Source organism: Rattus norvegicus, chromosome 5 (assembly GCF_021556685.1).
Source record: "Rattus norvegicus strain SHRSP/BbbUtx chromosome 5, alternate assembly SHRSP_T2T, whole genome shotgun sequence".
NCBI classification, from domain to species: domain Eukaryota; kingdom Metazoa; phylum Chordata; class Mammalia; order Rodentia; family Muridae; genus Rattus; species Rattus norvegicus.
The window spans coordinates 156,359,464-156,376,192 of NC_141538.1; the positions used below are offsets into that span (position 1 = coordinate 156,359,464).

The 16,729-nt window shown below is 45.5% G+C and overlaps 1 protein-coding gene across 51 annotated transcripts in view; it reads left to right on the forward strand.

Moving 5' to 3' along the window:
* The window catches only part of Eif4g3 (eukaryotic translation initiation factor 4 gamma, 3), a 220,356-nt gene that overhangs the window by 151,387 nt on the left and 52,240 nt on the right, over positions 1-16,729 (forward strand). For all 51 annotated transcript variants that reach the window (XM_087548436.1, XM_087548438.1, XM_087548440.1 and 48 more), the window contains 2 exon segments: positions 10,544-10,632; positions 15,943-16,189. In XM_087548436.1, the coding sequence (XP_087404562.1) occupies positions 10,544-10,632; positions 15,943-16,189 (336 nt within the window).

The following is a 16,729-nucleotide window of genomic DNA, read 5'->3' on the forward strand; positions in this document are numbered from 1 at the left end:
GATGAGTTCCTGGACAGCTGGGCTACACAGACAAACAAACAGACAAACCAAAAGATTAATTACCTACCCAGAAGTATTATTAGATAAGAATACAAACCAAGACAAGAATCAATAGGGGAGATAATAGTTAGCTGATATATTCCATAAGGGAATTAATGGCATATTTCATAGTCGTAAAAATAGGAAAAAGAATCACTCATGGGGGTTGGGGGGATGGGGGACATCTCCGTAGTTTGACTGTCCTGGAACTTCTGCTGGCCTCTAGCTCCCAAACCTACCTTCCTTTGCCTCCAGAGTGTTGAGATTACAGACATAGACCACCATGCCCAGCCCCCTCTTTCTGATACTATTTTTAATCAATAATTTAATAAATACATCCTTAAACAGCTGCAAGAATAGGAGTGTAAAAAGTCATGTAAGATAGAATGTAAGCTTAACTTTTGGGGAGCTAAATAGGACATTAATTAATAAAGTGAGCACATGAAAGGGATGGGCTGTGTTTGATTTTGTTGGTATGTGTTTCAGGAGTAACATTGGAAGTGTTCCGAGGCCAGAAGAGGGTGTCAGATCCCTCAGAGCTACATTTGCAGGCATTTGTGGGTTTCCTGGCCTGAGATGCCGGTGTTCTGTTTTGCAGGTTTGTGAGGGCAGGGCCATAGCTCCAGCACCAGGAGGAATTTTCTTAACAAATGAGGTGAAAGGAAGCATCTTCCCAACTAACCTGTGCAGTGTACAGATGTAGTTGGGAGTGTACACATGTGCTGTGTGCTTTGATGATCAGAGGACTGTGTGGGTGGGACACCCAAGACTGCTACACTACAAAGTTCACTGCGGTGGGGGCACTGCTAGTCTCGACTAACAGTTGTTTGTTCTAGATAACACTTGTGTCTTAGAACTCATTACTTGGTGCACAGACTTTTTCTTTACATTAAAGGAATGCTGTGGGGCTGAGAGATGGCTCAGCGGTTAGGAACACTGACTGCTCTTCCAGAGGTCTTGAGTTCAATTCCCAGCAACCACACGGCGGCTCACAACCATCTGAAATGGGATCTGATGCCCTCTCCTGTGTGTCTGGCAGCTGCAGTATATTCATATACATGAAATAAATAAATAAATCTTTAAAAATAGAGTAATTCTGTGTACATGGCTGTATTTCATAAAGCATTTAACGTGTGAGCATGCCATTAGCATGCATGGGTGCAGTGTTTTACTGTCACACCACATCACTAAAGAGCGTAATATACAACTACACGTATTTCAGTAAATTTTAACAACTCTCTCCTTGTGTGATCTCAGCAGTCTGCTGCCCAGATTGTGGGCTTATTTATTACCTCAGGTGTTTCCTCTTGGGGCCTGAGAAATGGCTCAGCAGTTAAGAGTGCTTGCCGTTCTTTCACAAGATCTGAGTTTGGATCCCAAACAAGAAAGAGGTCAGACATCCCACAAATGCCTGTAACTCCAGCTCAGAGGGACCAAATTATCTCTTCTGTTTTCTGCAGGCACCTGCATGCACATGGCACGTACACATGTATAAAATTGTTTCCTTACTGTTCATAAATCCCTGCTTGCTGTTTAACAGCTGTCCAAGCCTCACCACCATTCTCCTGCCTTCTCAACCACTGTTTCTTGCTGGCCAGGCCCCTTCTCACATCTCCCTCAGTTCTCCTGCCTCCTCTACTTAAATAGGCCGGTGGTGGTGGTGGTGGTGGTGGTGGTGGTGGTGGTGGTGGTGGTGGTGGTGGTGGTGGTGGTGGTGTGTTTGTGTGTCAGAGAGAGAGAGAGAGAGAGAGAGAGACAGAGACAGAGACAGAGACAGAGACAGAGACAGAGACAGATATTGAGATTGATTCCCTGGAAATGGAGTTACTGAAAGTTGCCAGGTTCTCTTGAAGATCAGCCATGGCTCTTAACCGCTGGGCCACGCGCACCAACAGGTCTTTTTGATTACATGGCATCATATTCATTACCACATATGCAAGGGCCTTGTGTCATGCAAAGGTTCAAGTTGTAGGGGTAAAATATTAGCATTTTGGTTGAGAATTAATTGTGCATAGCATTCTGCAAAGGTGATATTCAAGTGGAAATGTAAACCACTAATTGACTCTATTGTTAAAGTTATCTTTATATCGTTGGCCTAGCATCCACCTTCAGAAACTACTCAAAGTAAGTTAAACTCAAAGGATGGGGGAAATTAAGATAAAGTTAGAAGTAAACTATAAATGGGGAAATAAGTGAAGGTTGTTATTGAAAGTACCGATAGAGCTCACCTGAATGCCATCGCTCCAATAACCTTGTGATCAATAATGGTAAAGAAAGAAGTGAAAATTCAGTGTGTTTGCTTGTCTGCTTTCAGGAGAGCAGAAGTCCGCCCTTTCAGCCGAGTCCTGGTAGCTTCTCTGTCTTTCCCAGTCATCATTCGGGTATCGACCTCATCGGCCCCACGTTCTGACCTGATTCTGGCTTCGCTGTGTGTGTGGTTGGTTGGTTGGTCGGTCGGTTGGTTGGTTGGTAAGGTCTTACATTGTATGTAGCCTTGGCTGTCCTGGGATTTGCTATGTAGACCAGGCCATCCTGGAACTTACCGCCAGCCGCCTGCCTCTGCCCCTCTCATACTGGAATCAGAGACGTGCACCGCCGCCCCGCAGGCTCCACTGTCATTCTCTCTCACTCAGCTTTTCCTTGTTTCCTACAGAAATTGACATCTCTTTTTTTTTCTAGATTCCCATGGGAATTTCTGAAATGAAAACACAAAACTCAAGGGTGAGGACAAAATAGAGTCCACTGCTCAAGAATGTGAGGATTCTGGTGCAGTGCCAACTGCAGGGCAGGGAGCTAAGAAGAAAAGTGAGGAACAGACCCTGGATGAAAGAGGAGGGGAAACCCAGGTGTCTAGGGGGGAACTCCCCGAGAATTCCGTTGCTGGAACATTCTACTCTGTTTATGTATAAGCCTGTGACAATGCCCTTGGTCCCACCTCAGCAGCGGTAAAGCATATACTCAGTTTTGTGTCACTTGAGTCCTGAGCTCTGGACACTGTACACACTCTTTTCAAACTGGAGAATTAATCACACTGGGTCCCCAGTGAATGGAAAGGAAGAAAAGGAGCCTTTTGTAATTGGTGCTTTCTTGGCTGGAAGCCAAACTCTAATTCTCATTACCAGATTGTAGCCAAAAAGTAAAATCTCTTGACAATCTAAAAAAAGTCCAGAAATACAGAAAAGCAGCAGAAACAGTTTTATCACTCAACAAACTTTAAGCGCTGGACCGAGCACACAGGCAGCCTGTGATTGAATGCCAAGAGCTGGCCCTGGCTTCCACTCCAATCCCGGAACTGCAAAGCAAGAGCAGGCTGGTGTGCTCTGAGCCACCACCACCACCACCCCTCCCCCCCCCAGCACGCACGCTTGCACTTGCAGAATGAGGAGATAATCACTTTGAAGTTGGAGCTCCTTATTCCATTTTGTGCCGGTAGCAGTTGGCTGGCTGTAATTACCGTTGGTGGTGACAGCAGTAGTAGCGTTAGTAGTTGTAAAGCCTTTTCTGTGTAGTCCACCATGGCTTAGAACTCCCTGCGTCCACGCTGGTCTTAAACATGAAATTCTACTCCTCCATGTGCCATACCCTCAACTATATCTCTTCTTTCTTCAGCCGTCGTGTCCTGTACCAACCCAGGTCATCTGAAATTCTGGGAAGTTCAGCCGCTGTTCCTTGCTTTCATTCAAATGAAAAGTAGAATCCAGGTCTTTATGACAAGCAGGTGGTTAGTAGAGAGAGCCAGGGTCCTGGATGAACAGCCCCATTGTGACAAGAGAGATGACAGAGCTGTGGAGGCAGAGTTACAGTGCTGATAAAGATGCACATCTCAGGGACGGAGAGGCAGCAGGGCTTCCGTAGGGAAATGCGAGACCTTAATCGCCTGTAAGCGGTTGGCCGGTTGGCTGAGATGGAGGTGGTTCAGGTTCCTAGAACCTGCCTCAGACTGCGACTCAGAAAACCCCCTGCTGTGCTCTTTGTCAGGGAAGTGAAATTGCAAACCTGTTTGACTTCATATAATTCTCTGGAGTTTCTGTAGGCTAGTCAGACATTTTATTCTGCTCTCACTGTTCCTATCTTTTTTACATTGTATTTATTTGTGTGAGTGTGCAGTGCTGTGTGTGTGGCTGTCAGAGGATAGTTTGTGAGAATTTGTTCTTTCCTTCTACATTGTGGGACCTAAGAATTGAAATCTGATGTAAACTTAGTTTTTTTCTTTTTTCTTTCTTTCTTTCTTTCTTTTTTTTTTTTTTGGAGCTGGGGACCGAACCCAGGGCCTTGAGCTTGCTAGGCAAGCGCTCTACCACTGAGCTAAATCCCCAGCCCCGTAAACTTAGTTTTTATTTGCCTAATATAATTGTCTTCTCTGAAGCTCACTGCCTCAGTCTAATAACCTGGGCCTAGGGTGTTCTCAGCCTCTGACTTCCTGCTGCATAAGCTCTCCCTTCTAGTTCTTTCTGAACTCTGGCTGGCTGGTTCAGCTCAGCTGTTCTGACTCAAAACTCCCTTCCACACTAACTCATCCACTCTGGCCTGCCCGTCCCCCCCCCCCCCCCCCCTGCTTCTGACTGAGTTGCTCTGCGTGACCGCACACTGACTTTGGCAGTGTGTTCTAATCTTCTGGCTCCTTGTTTTCTGGTTCATTCTGTCTTCAGCTGTGTCTAGTGTGTTCTCTTTTCAACTCATCTCTGTACAGCTGTCCCTGTAAAACTGCCTCCTTCCTCCTTTCTGCACTGCTCCTCAGGTAGCTTCCGTTTCCTCTCACTCTTCTCAGAGTTGGGCATATCCTATTCTGTCAAATCATTCTCTGATTCGTCATTTTGGCACTCAATTAGACATCACTTTCAAACATGGCTGCTTCCTTCTACAAACTAACTTTTCCATCATTGTTTGGGATTAAAGATGTGCGCTAAGGGCCAGGCCACACCATACCTAGGTACAGGGTTCTTCAGTAAATAACAGTCTTGGTGTTCATCTTTTGCAACCTTCTGCTCATCTTGCTGGGGGCAAGTGCCTTCACCAGAGCTATGTACTGCTTCTTAAATGCTCTTAATGGCTCAAGTTTCTCAGTTTTGTACCATTAGCTTTTTTTATGGGTTTTCACTATTTATTATATTTTACATTTCAATTGTGGTTTTATGTTTTAAATTTTAAAGTTCAGTTATGTCTCTATGACTTTGAAAAATTACTCCTGCACCAGCAGCATGCTAACATGAACTTTACATTAACTGTAGACAACATTTAGTGAAGTGAATATGTAGGGATTTCAGTAGTTGGATTAGTAAAAGTTTCCACAAAAAGACTATTGCAATGATTAGTTCCTTGTTTAAAATCCACGTAAAAATAACCAGTCTGTAACTTAAACATGAAATATGTACATAGTTTATTTTTAAACATCAAAATGAAAATTGGCCAAAATGTGTGGATATTTCAGGGTAAGATGGCTTTTAGCTTTGTCCGTTCTTTATGTTCTTCTCTCTCCCCTTGGCCTGTCTTGCAAGGGCTCATGTCTACGGTGCCTTCTGATATGTGAGTCAGGATTCATGGTGCACTTGGCTGTGTGAGATTCACCTTGGAGGTCGGTGGGGCCCCCTGCTGGAACCTGTGAACAGATTCCTACTGTGGGACACTAACAAAGGGAGCCCTGTCTGACTTCGGAGAGCAGGGGCCGTGAACAGGGACAAAGGGAAGAGCCAGCTGTCTCAGGTGCTCCTGGTGGCCATCTTCTGATCTGCCCTAGTCCACACACTGGCACTTAAGCTGTCTTGCTTAGAACTTTTGTCACAGACAGTCCAAGAACTCGGAAGTTGTGCTGTGAGGTGAAGTTGTTGGTGGAGTATCCTCTTGATTGGTTCCCGCACATCTGGAAGTAGAATTTGGACAAGTTTGGAAAAGCTGCAGAATGCTTCAGGCAATGCTCAGAGAGGGCTGATGCTTCAGTATCATGGTGGGGAGCCAGAGCACAGACATTCTCTGTGCACACAGAGAAGGCTGGCCGCCGAGCTTTCCTGAAGGATGGGAAAGGAGGAAATGTGTTGCTTCGAAATGGTTTTTCTCTTTTGCACGAGCCCTGAGATGCTGTCTTATATGGTAGTTCAGTCTCCTAGAGGAAGTTTCCAGGCAGCGTAGCTGACCTTCCTTGGACAAGTTTAGAGTGAGAATGGAGAGCAAAGGCAAAGCAGGACACAGGACCTAGGGAGCCCAGAGACTGCATCCTCACAGACAGCCAGAGCCAGCTTCTCCATACTTTGAATACAGAAGCAGGTGTGTGTTTCTGAGAGCTTGGGGCCAGCCTGATCTACACAGAGAGTTCGTTCAAAGCCAACTGAAGCTGCATAGTGAGAGCCTGTTTCAGAGTGGAGCGGGAGGAAGCTGAGCAAGAAGCCACATACTTTATACTGAGACAACAGGAAAGGGGCCATGGGGCATGTAATGGTTTGCCCGACTCACTTGACCAAGTTCAGGACAGTAAGGGTTGAAGTTGTTTGAATACGTCTAGTACCCCATGGCTCTGACTGCTGCCTTACCTGGTGTTTCCCACACACCATGCCAGTGTCTGCTTCGGGTGCTAGGTAGAGAGCTACCTGACGGTGTCTGGCATGCCTCTGTGGTCGGAAGGGTGGAGCTTGTTTCTGTTCGGGGTGGGGTGGGGGGGCGGGGAATTCCCAGCTGAGAGTTTACATTGAGTCCAAATAGACTTTGAGTTTAACCGAGCAGCACTGGAGCAGTTGCTGCTTTGGTGATACTGCATGGCCTTTGCATGTAAGATGCCCATGCACTGGGAGCACTGCAAGTGGAATGTGGTGCTGTAAGATGTATCTATCGGGGGGCTGGAGAGACGGCTCAGCGGTTAAGAGCACTGACTGCTCTTCCAGAGGTCCTGAGTTCAAATCCCAGCAACCACATGTTGGCTCACAACCATCTGTGATGGAGTCCGATGCCCTCTTCTGGTGTGTCTGAAGACAGCTACACTATAATCATATATATATATATATATATATATATATATATATATAAAGTAAATAATTTTTTTTAAAGATGCATCTGTGTACCGTTGACAGGTAGTGGGCTGGAGTTGCTGGATATCCTGAGCTTTGTTTGCCCGAGAAGTGCCTAAAGACTAGGAAGGCATGCTGGTGGGATTTCCTTCGAGGAACCCTGACAGCATCTGCCCTGTGTGCACTCGCCAGTAAGCAGGGGGCCATGATGGGGGTGGGGAGGGAAGGCAGCCAGTACCGACCTGAGCACTTTTGAGGCTGTGCTGTGTAATAGGAGCCCCTTGCTCACCACCCTCTCTCCCATAAAGCCCAGACCAGCACCTACATGCTGGCTAACAGTCTTTTTTTTAACTTGAGTTTCATGGGCTCTGGTGCCCTCTTTAGTCCTCCACAGAAACTAGGCATACACGCAGGCAAAACACTTATACATTTAAGTGAAAATAGATTTAAAAAAAAAAAAAAAACTAAATATGAACCAAAATAACTCCTCCTTCAAATCATTTTGTTCTCGGATTTGGTCATGTCAAATGAAAACTGCCTGACTTGTTCTGAAAGCTGAAAGCCACAATTCACCTTTTTGAAGCTAATATTCCTATTTTAAAACAAAACTTGATTTCAACCTCTTAGCTCCTTAGGATGAGGATATACCAGGCTTTTAATTACTGGTGACTGGATCTGTAGGAGAGTCACCATTGTACCGTTCTTCTTACTATTTTAGCTGCCTCAGCTTTGGGAAAAGTCATTAACAGTGAAGGGGAGGACAGGTAGATCAAAGTTACCTCAGCTGTTCAGAGAGGTCCAGGCTGGCTCAGCTGCACCAGACTTTGTCTCAAGGTAATAACAGAGAAAGAGTAATACGTAGGTCTAGTAACAATCAGCAGATACATGGATTTTTTGCTTTTGCCCTTGTTTCTAACCCCAATGGTTATCCCCTAGGTTTTATGAAAATAGTTAACTTTTTTCTTTTCTTTCAGTTTTGTTTTGTTTTGGTCTTTGAGATTTTTACTACAGTATAGGGTTGATGGCCTAGAAATCACTATGGAGACAGGCTGGCCTTACACTCACAGATATCCCTTCAGAATGCTGGGACTAGAGGTGCTGCCCCACTATACTGGGCCAAGACAGTTACTCCTGCAACAGTAGCAGCTGGCTCTAATCAAGCCAAGAGGAGAAATAAACCAAAGCCACCACCAGGCACCCGCGCACAGCACGCCCCCTCTGTCCATAGGTGCCAGGGAGCGGAGAGCACTGTACCGCCTTTGACCTGTTGAGTGTGACGCCATTTTAGAGTCTGAAGTCTGTGTCTGGATGTGAGTTAAACGTGGGAATGTGCCTGTTTTAATTCAGCCTCTGACTTATTCAGAGCCTCCAGAGAAGACAGAGGCTTCTGAGAATCCCTTGATCAATTCCTGTGTTCCCTTGAGTTTTCTGCCTGTATGTCCATGAATGCATCTTCAAGAAAAGAGCTCTGGTGAGGAGAGAGTGGTTTTCCTTTGACCACGTCACAATTTACAGAGGCATAAAATGATGTTGCGCGGCTTGTGTTTGCTGTTTTCTGTTATTGATTACATACACCTGTGGAAGTGTCTCGTATAGGCAGCTGTTGGGGACCTCTTTGCCCCTGGGATTAGGAACGCCGACTCTCTGTTGCCTACTCGGTGATCTCAGAAGATGAGTGGAACAGGGGTTCCACTTTGTCTTGGAAATGTCAGCAATGCCTCTCAGGCTGCTGGTGTAAGTCACTGATGCAGTGCTGCAGAGAATAAATAATCACAGGGCATCAGTTCTCTACAGAGCTGCAGAGGCTCAACCAGGCCACAGCCTGCAACAGTGTTTAACTGTAGAGTCGCCTTCACCCTAGTTCACCCTGTCCTGGACTCAGTCTGTGTCTCCTTCTTCAAACTACTTTTCCATCACAGCTGATTGCTTCTCGCCTCCTTTTTGCCCCCATCCCAGCTCATACAAAATTTACTCCACCCATCAGTCAGGGTAGAAGAGGTCCCATCCTGAGGTGTATCGCTTACAGGGATGTGAGTTCTTTCAGCCACCTCCCGCCTCCATTGAAGAAATGCTTTCCCTCCCGTAGACCAAAGACAGAATAATAGCTGGTTGGCCTAACGTTTTCTTGCCAACTGTGGTCCCTGAAGGGAAAAGGATAAAGGTAAATGATGAGGCATCACATAGCTATGGTGCTTATGGCATTTCTGTGATGGTGAATTCATTCTGAGAGGTTTGAATGCCCCTTTCTTCTCCTGTCCCCTAAAGAGTTTGTGTGCTGACAGAGTCTTCTGCACTGGACTTGCATACTCTGGTTATGTTTCTGTTAAGTGGCCTTCCTTGATCTCCCGCCCATCTATCTGTCCAGACACGGGTCCTATCTGATGGCCCACGGGCTGCCCTCTGTGATGTAGTGTCCCTCTATGTTTCCTGCTTACCCTGTGGCCGTTAAATTATAGATATCCATAGATTTCATTTCCATTTATTGACTAATTCTGGGAGATCTGTAAGTCTGGATGTTTTTAAGTCTTTTATGGCTGAATTTCTGGCTTTAGTCCCTGGCATCACCACTACCACCACCACCACCACCACCACCACCACCACCAACACCAACAACAACAACAACAACAACAACAACAACAACAGTAAAGCCTCTGAGCTCAATCTTCCCCTTAGAATTTTCATCCAATAGAAATATATGGTAAAAATTAACTTGCCTACTGGTACTGATCTTAAATGAAGGTGGGTGTTGGTCATAACCACCTGCCCTAGAAAACCTTACAGAGAGCTTTTAGAATCTGATCCTAAACAGAATCTTCTCTTAGCTAACCTTGTTCTTAAACCTCATAGTTGGCCTCAGCAGGGGATTAAGAAGTGTCCCTTGGTTAAGATCACACAGTTGCCCAGTAGGACCAGACCCAGGGCTAGACTTTGCTCTTTGCCAGTCTGTGTTGTCCTGCTCAGATGTGCTGGGAACTATAGCATTTCCAACCTCAGGCGTCAGGTTTGGAAATGCATGTGCAGATGTGACTCAGTCGTCACAGGAGCTTTAAACTCTGAATTTGGGGACCGACAGTGGTGCCATAAGCCCTGCGTCCCCATGCTCGGGAGGCAGAGGCAGGTGGGTCTCTGAGTTTGAGACCCACCTAGTCTACATAGAGTTAGTTCCAGGCAGGTCAGTACTTCATATTGAGATCTTACTTCAAAAGTCACAAGCCAAACAAAACTTTAGATTCCGGATGTTTAGATGAGGGATGCCGTGTCTCCTTTGAATCCCATGCCAGCCTTGTGCCATACTGGGGTATCCAGGCTGCCGGCGCACAACTGAGTTTGTGTCTAGCACACTTACCTTCCTGGCAGTAGCTGGACTGCTGAGTGTAAGCATTCACATGGCTTTCATTCGGCTCCTGGCCGCAGGTGGATTTCTGTGCTAGCATGCAAAGATGTTTGAGACCTAGTACTCCCCAGCAGGACTGACTGCAGAGGTAACTAACAGGACTGGTCTTGTATTTCAGTGCAAACAGCTACCACTGCGCCAAAGACGTGGAAGAAAACAAAAGAGCGGACCCGAACCCCAGATGAAGTGTTAGAAGCAGAGGCAGAGGTGAGTGACAGCCCTTCCTGAGGCACCTTCCTTAAGATAACAATCTTGGTCTGTCAGGCACAAAATATGTCTATGGGATTTGTTTGTTTGATGTTTGATTTCCCTGAATAACTGATGTCCTCTTTCAGAATTACCTCTTCTAAATAATCAATGTAGAGTTAATGCTCCCTAGTGTGTGTGTGTGTGCGTGTGTGTGTGTGTGTGTGTGTGTGTGTTTTTATTTTTTGTTTTATCTGTTATGTATATTTCTCTATTAGTGTAGATGTGTGTATCCAGATACATGCCTATACATTGGGTGTGCATAGTCTGGAGGTCAATGTTGTATGACTTCTGTCATTGTCAACCATAATTTTGAGACCATCGTTACTAACCCTTGAGATAAGCTGGTGGACTGGTTGGTGAACTCTAGGGAAATGCCTGGCTCCTTCCTTCCCTGGGGACCTGGAGTCAAGTAGTTCTTTACAGCCTGCATTTAGTCATGCACTTTACCAACTGTCTACACCTAGCCCCTTCAGCTCCCACTTCCCTACGTGTTACTGAAGAGACAGTTCAATGGTTTGACAACATCAAAATGGAGAGACTGTCTTGGGCATGCTCTTCTTATTTAATTGGTAAAGGAAAGGGGTTGTTTACAGGGTGGGCCTGAACTGGGAAGAGAAATTCTCAGCCTCTGTCCACTGAGGTGACTTTTATTTATTTGTGTTTGTGTGCCTGCACTTACACCATGGCTCTGGGGACGCAGCTCACCCCATCAGCCTTTCAAGGTAAACATTATCTATTGAGCCACTTGCTGCCTATGGCAGCTGTTAAATAATTTTCTGATCAGCTAATAAAAGCTAATAAAAGCTTGTTCACACAGCCAACAGTATCCTTTGTTGCTTCCTCTGTCACGTTATTTTTCTTCCATGATGCTCTGTTGATGTCACAGTGAGTTGCCTAGCAACCGCTAAAGAGGTGTGTCAGTGTGACTTCATTGTGCTTCTCAGGGATAAGATTTAGCACTGAGTTTGAGAGGTGCAAGTAGTTGGTGCCTACCTTGAAGCTTGACAGGAAAATGATGTTCCTGCAGAGAATAAGATACTTCCTGGAGGCGGGGGAGTCGCACACAGGCCGGGTATGATTCCTCCTGAGACTCGGCTGGGTTTGGTTCATTCACTTTAGTTTCCTTTCTGTCCTTTGTGCTCTCACCCCATTCCTAAGAGTTACTGAATACTGACTGGTGGGCCACCCATCATTCCTGTGCCTTTCTTTAGTGTGGAGGTCCCCAGACCTGTTCATTTCCTGTTGGGATAGTTCATTCTTGGTCAGTGGTAACACTCACAGCTCTTCAGGCCTACCTGCCATAGCGCACAGGCTGTGAGTGGGTGAACTGTGCTGTATTCCACTAGCCTTATTGGTGGGCACTAAAATTGGAATTTGTATATAAAAAGACCTTTTGGTTTTTCAATTATTGCAAGGATAAAAATTATCCTTAACTTGTATAACTTACGAAAGCAGTTGATAAACCAGAACTAGGCTGTGGGCCAGAATTTGTTGTAAACCTGTTTTAGTGTAGTGACACTGAAGTAACCACTTCCTTTCTTACCACACATTGTATAAAACCTGATGTAATGAGGCTAGGGAGGGACTACATGGGTCAGGGAATGGGCTGCTCTTCCACAACACCTACCTGAGGCCCCTAGCACCCATAATGGGTGGTTCGTAACCACTTATAAATTTAGTTCTATAGGATCTGATGGCTTCTTCTGGCCTCTATGGGCACTGCACTCATGAAAATGCCCTCCTGCATGCACGTATGCACACATATACACAAATGATATATTTTTATAATATTTAAAATTCTTTTTTATATAGTCTTAATTCATAATTCATAGTCCTGTGCCTTTCCTACAGTAATGATAATTTGCACAGTTTATTGAATACTAGATACTTTTGCCTTAATTTCAATTATTGGTCCCACCCTTTCTTACTTTATTTTCTCAGCCTTTAAAAATAATGTAATTTGGGCCCATTTCTAGTGGTGTGTTCCTTTAATCCCAACACTCAGAAGGCAGAGGCTGGGCTGGTGCGACTCTGTGTTTGAGCCAGCCTGATCTACAGAGCTAGTTCCAGGACAGCCAGAGCTACACAGAGAATCCCTGTCTTGAAAAACCAGAGAGGGAGGGAGAGAGACGAGAGCGCGTGAGCTCAGTCCTTTCCATCTATAAGTGGACACCTACTTCATTCTGACTTTTCTGTGATTGGTGGGCAGTATTAATAGTAGTGTTGTGAATATTAGTGACATTGTTATAATGGCATTCTTCTTAAATTTTTTATATGATTCTTTTATTTTATGTCCATTGGTGTTCTGCCTCCATGCGTGTCTGTGAGGGTACTAGAACCTGTACAACTGAAGTTGCAGACATCTGTGAGCCACCCTGAGGGTGCTGGGAATTGAATCTGGTCCTCTGGAGGAGCAGCCCAAGTTGTTCATTGCTGACTCATCTGCCCTGCAGATGGCCTTAATAAAGGTGGTTCCTCCCTTCTACCCCACCCTCCACCCACTAGAACTCACTCTGTAAACCAGGTTGGCCTCGAACTCATAGAGATCTTCTTGCCTTTGCCTAAGTAGTAGGATTAAGAGGGTGCACCACCTCTGCCCAGCCCATAGTGTTATTCTTTTGTCTGGTTTATTTTTTTTTCTCCCCATTTCTTAGAGAAGGCTTCACTTTGTAATCCTGGCTGCCCTAGAATTCTCCGTGTAGACTTTGTATGGCTTTGAGTGCACAGAGATCGGATTAAAGCTGTGTCACTTCAGCCCTGCTCCATCAGATTTTGGAATAAACAGTTAACACTGTTCATTGACTTGGTGAACTCACTTTGTTGAGTTTCTATTGGGTCGAGCCCTGTGGCATTCTGTGTCTCTCCTCAGTGATTGTGCAGCTGCATTGTGGCTACTCTTCCCCACAGGCCGCCTTGTGTTTCTTTTTTGGTTGCAGTCGAATTTCTAAGTGTCACCTTTCCTTTCCTTCCCTGTTGTTTCCCTGATTCTGGTTTTAGGAAATGGCTTTTACTGACACATTTTGCAAGTTCTGAAGTGAGAATTTGAAGAACTGTGATGTGTTTAGCTCTCTGGTGTTGCAGGGGCTTTTGCTTTTCTGGGTGTCCTTAGTCCTGCCTGCTGAACTCTGTGGCCATGGAGATTGAAGTCTAGAACAACTCTCCTCCATCATCCGCACTGAACAGAACACCAAACCTCCATCCTTGTCAGTTTACCAGAGCATCCTGGAGTGCTGGGTGCAGGAGACTGAGGCCTGCCCTCGTCAGCTGTACCCAGTCTTCTTTTTTCCAAAGTTGAAAGTGGCCTACTTCGCTTTAATATCTATATATAGTTCTTGGCTATTTTCTTGGAATTTGATGTCTGCACTTGAAGGATTATGTTGCTTGCTTTTTTTTTTTTTTTAATTTGAGAGCCTGTCTCATGTATCTCAGGCTAGTCCTCAAGTAGCTATGCGTGGTTATCTGCTACTGATTTTAGGAAATTTGCTATGTAGCCTAGGATAACCTTGAAGTGTGTGTGTGTGTGTGTGTGTGTGTGTGTGCGCGCGCGCGCGCGCTTTGTATGCACATACGAAGCTATCCTGTAGGATGTGGTTCTTTTTTCTTCTACCTTGTCGTCGAGGGATCAAAGTCCAATCAGGTTTTGCAGTAGGCACCTGTGCTTCCTGAACTCCTCCCTGTCTGCTGTGTCAGCTTTTTCTCTGCTGCCAAGGATCCGAGCACTGGCCCTTAAGCTTGTATAGAAGCAGTTTCCCTGTGACCCATCTGTCTAGCTCAGACTTGAACTTCTACCCTTCTGCTCCCTCCTCCTCCCTAGTGCTGGAATTACTGGCATGAGTGATGGTTTTTTATTAGTAGTATTATTAAATATTAGGGTTTTTTCCATCTTCCTTTGATATGGGGCTTGGGATTGAACTCAAAGCTTCACAAGGTCTGCTATGTCGTCAAAGCATGCTTTGAACAAGTTCTTCCAACTGTTAGCCCTATAGCGGTTAACTTTTTTTCTTTTTTGATAGCTTGTGTATGTGTTTGTGTGTGTGCTAGCTTGGGTATGTGTGTTTGTGTGTGTGCTAGCTTATGTATGTGTGTTTGTGTGTACGCATATGCACACACTAGGGTCATATAGATGTAGGTGTTTTGGATCATCTGCATCTACTCATAAGACTTTAAATTTTGTGTCTTTCCTTGTTATCTTATGTATTGTAGGAACACATTACTAGTATTTTTCCATACTTACATCTTAAAGAAGACATGTTTGAGATTAACAAAATTGTGTCACAATCTTGTAAGGTAAAGAGTCGCATGTACAGGACAGGCTTTGGCCCAAGGCTGTGTATAGCAGTGTTCCATTACAGCAGCACACAGGCTCATCTGCTCTGAACATGCTCAGGTCCCATCGGTGTCTTCCGGGGGCTGGTTGGGTAGACTTCTCTTCAGAGTGCCCCCTTCACCAGACACACTTCATTCACAGAGAACCCAGATGCACACGGAGGCATTTGATGTGTTTAGTTCCACTCGTTGGTGCCAACACCAAGACTTTTGATTGAAATAAGCTAAGAGGTGAATTCGTGTTTCTTGGCCTATAAACTAGACTCCCTCAAGAGACAGTGGTGTGAGTAGTTTTCTGTAAATGATGTGTGTGTGTTCTCCATACAAGGTCATGGGTTCAGACAAGTTAATAGATTGTTAACTAACCTGGGCCTCCTTGTAAAGTAGAATGTCATGATTATCATCCTAAGACTTTTAATTTTTTAATTCCCCAAAATGGTTTCAAAGCTAGAGGCCTGCAGGAGTCTCTGACCTCTAGTGTCTCTCGCTCTATGACCAGCCGTGGCAAGAAGAGCAGGATTGCTTGGGTTTCTGAGCAGACTACTCCTTGGCCATCTTCTTTCAAGAAATAGCAGTTCTTAACTGAGTGTGGAGTTCATGCCTTTAGTCCTAATGAATAGAGGCAGATGGAGCCTTGAGTTCCAGCCTGGTCTACACGGTGGGCAGCCGACACTACACACAAAGAAACTCTGAAAGACGGGGCAGTTCTTTCAGGCTAACCTTGGCTGCATTGAGATTCCAGAAGTCACAGGTGAGCGAATTTCAGTAACTGGCTGAACTGCCTGTGCCATGTGGCAGGCAGGAAGGTGATTTCAAACTTGCTCTCGTGCCCTGTGCTGAGTGCAGACACTGTCCTCCTGAGCGGTGTGCTTTCCTGTGTCTGTTGTGTACACTGTACAGGTTTACATTGTGGTGTGAATCCCATCTTTACTTGTCCTCTAGCCTAAAGCAGAAGAAGAGCTTTCAGTTGACAGTGTCCTTGAACCTGAGCAAGAGAAGATGAGCCAAGGGTTTCAGTTTGAGAGAGACCCCTCTACCCTGAAAAGAGCGAAAGCTGAGGAAGAAAACGGAGAAGAAGCAGAGCCTGTGCGCAATGGTGCTGAGAGTGCTTCCGAGGGGGAAGGAGGAGACGCTAATTCAGGCTCTACCGATAGCTCTGGAGATGGGGTCACATTCCCATTTAAAGCAGGTAAGCTGTCCCCAACTTCCTGTGTCCCTTCTCTGTTCCTGTGTGGTCTTAACGAAATGTCTCCACATCCTGATGGCAGGAGCTTGTCATAAAGTAAGGGTTAAGGGCAGATAGGTTAACCCAGGGTGGATTTAACAACTAGTAAAGAGATGGAGTCCTCTCCAAGCCCTCACTGCCCCAGCACAACAGCCAATGGGAATCTGCAAAACATGGGACTCCGCAGAGCACGGGACTCCGCAGAGCGTGTCATTAGAGCTCAGTGAGACAAGTCTGTCGTCTTCACATTCGTCTCCAGTGGTGTTGGAGTTGCAACCAGCACCCTGAAGACGGGCCTCCTCCCTGGACTTAGGAGTCTCCTCTCCCCATGACTGAGCAGTGTCCAGACTAGCAGGTAGACTGGATGCACCATGATCATAGCAAGGAGTTGTGCAAAATTAGTGAGACCAGAGGCTCTCACATTTAGGAGAACATGGATGTATTCACACCCTGTCCTGTAAGGACAGAGTTCTGTCTGCAGCGCTTGAGAAACCAAATCACTGT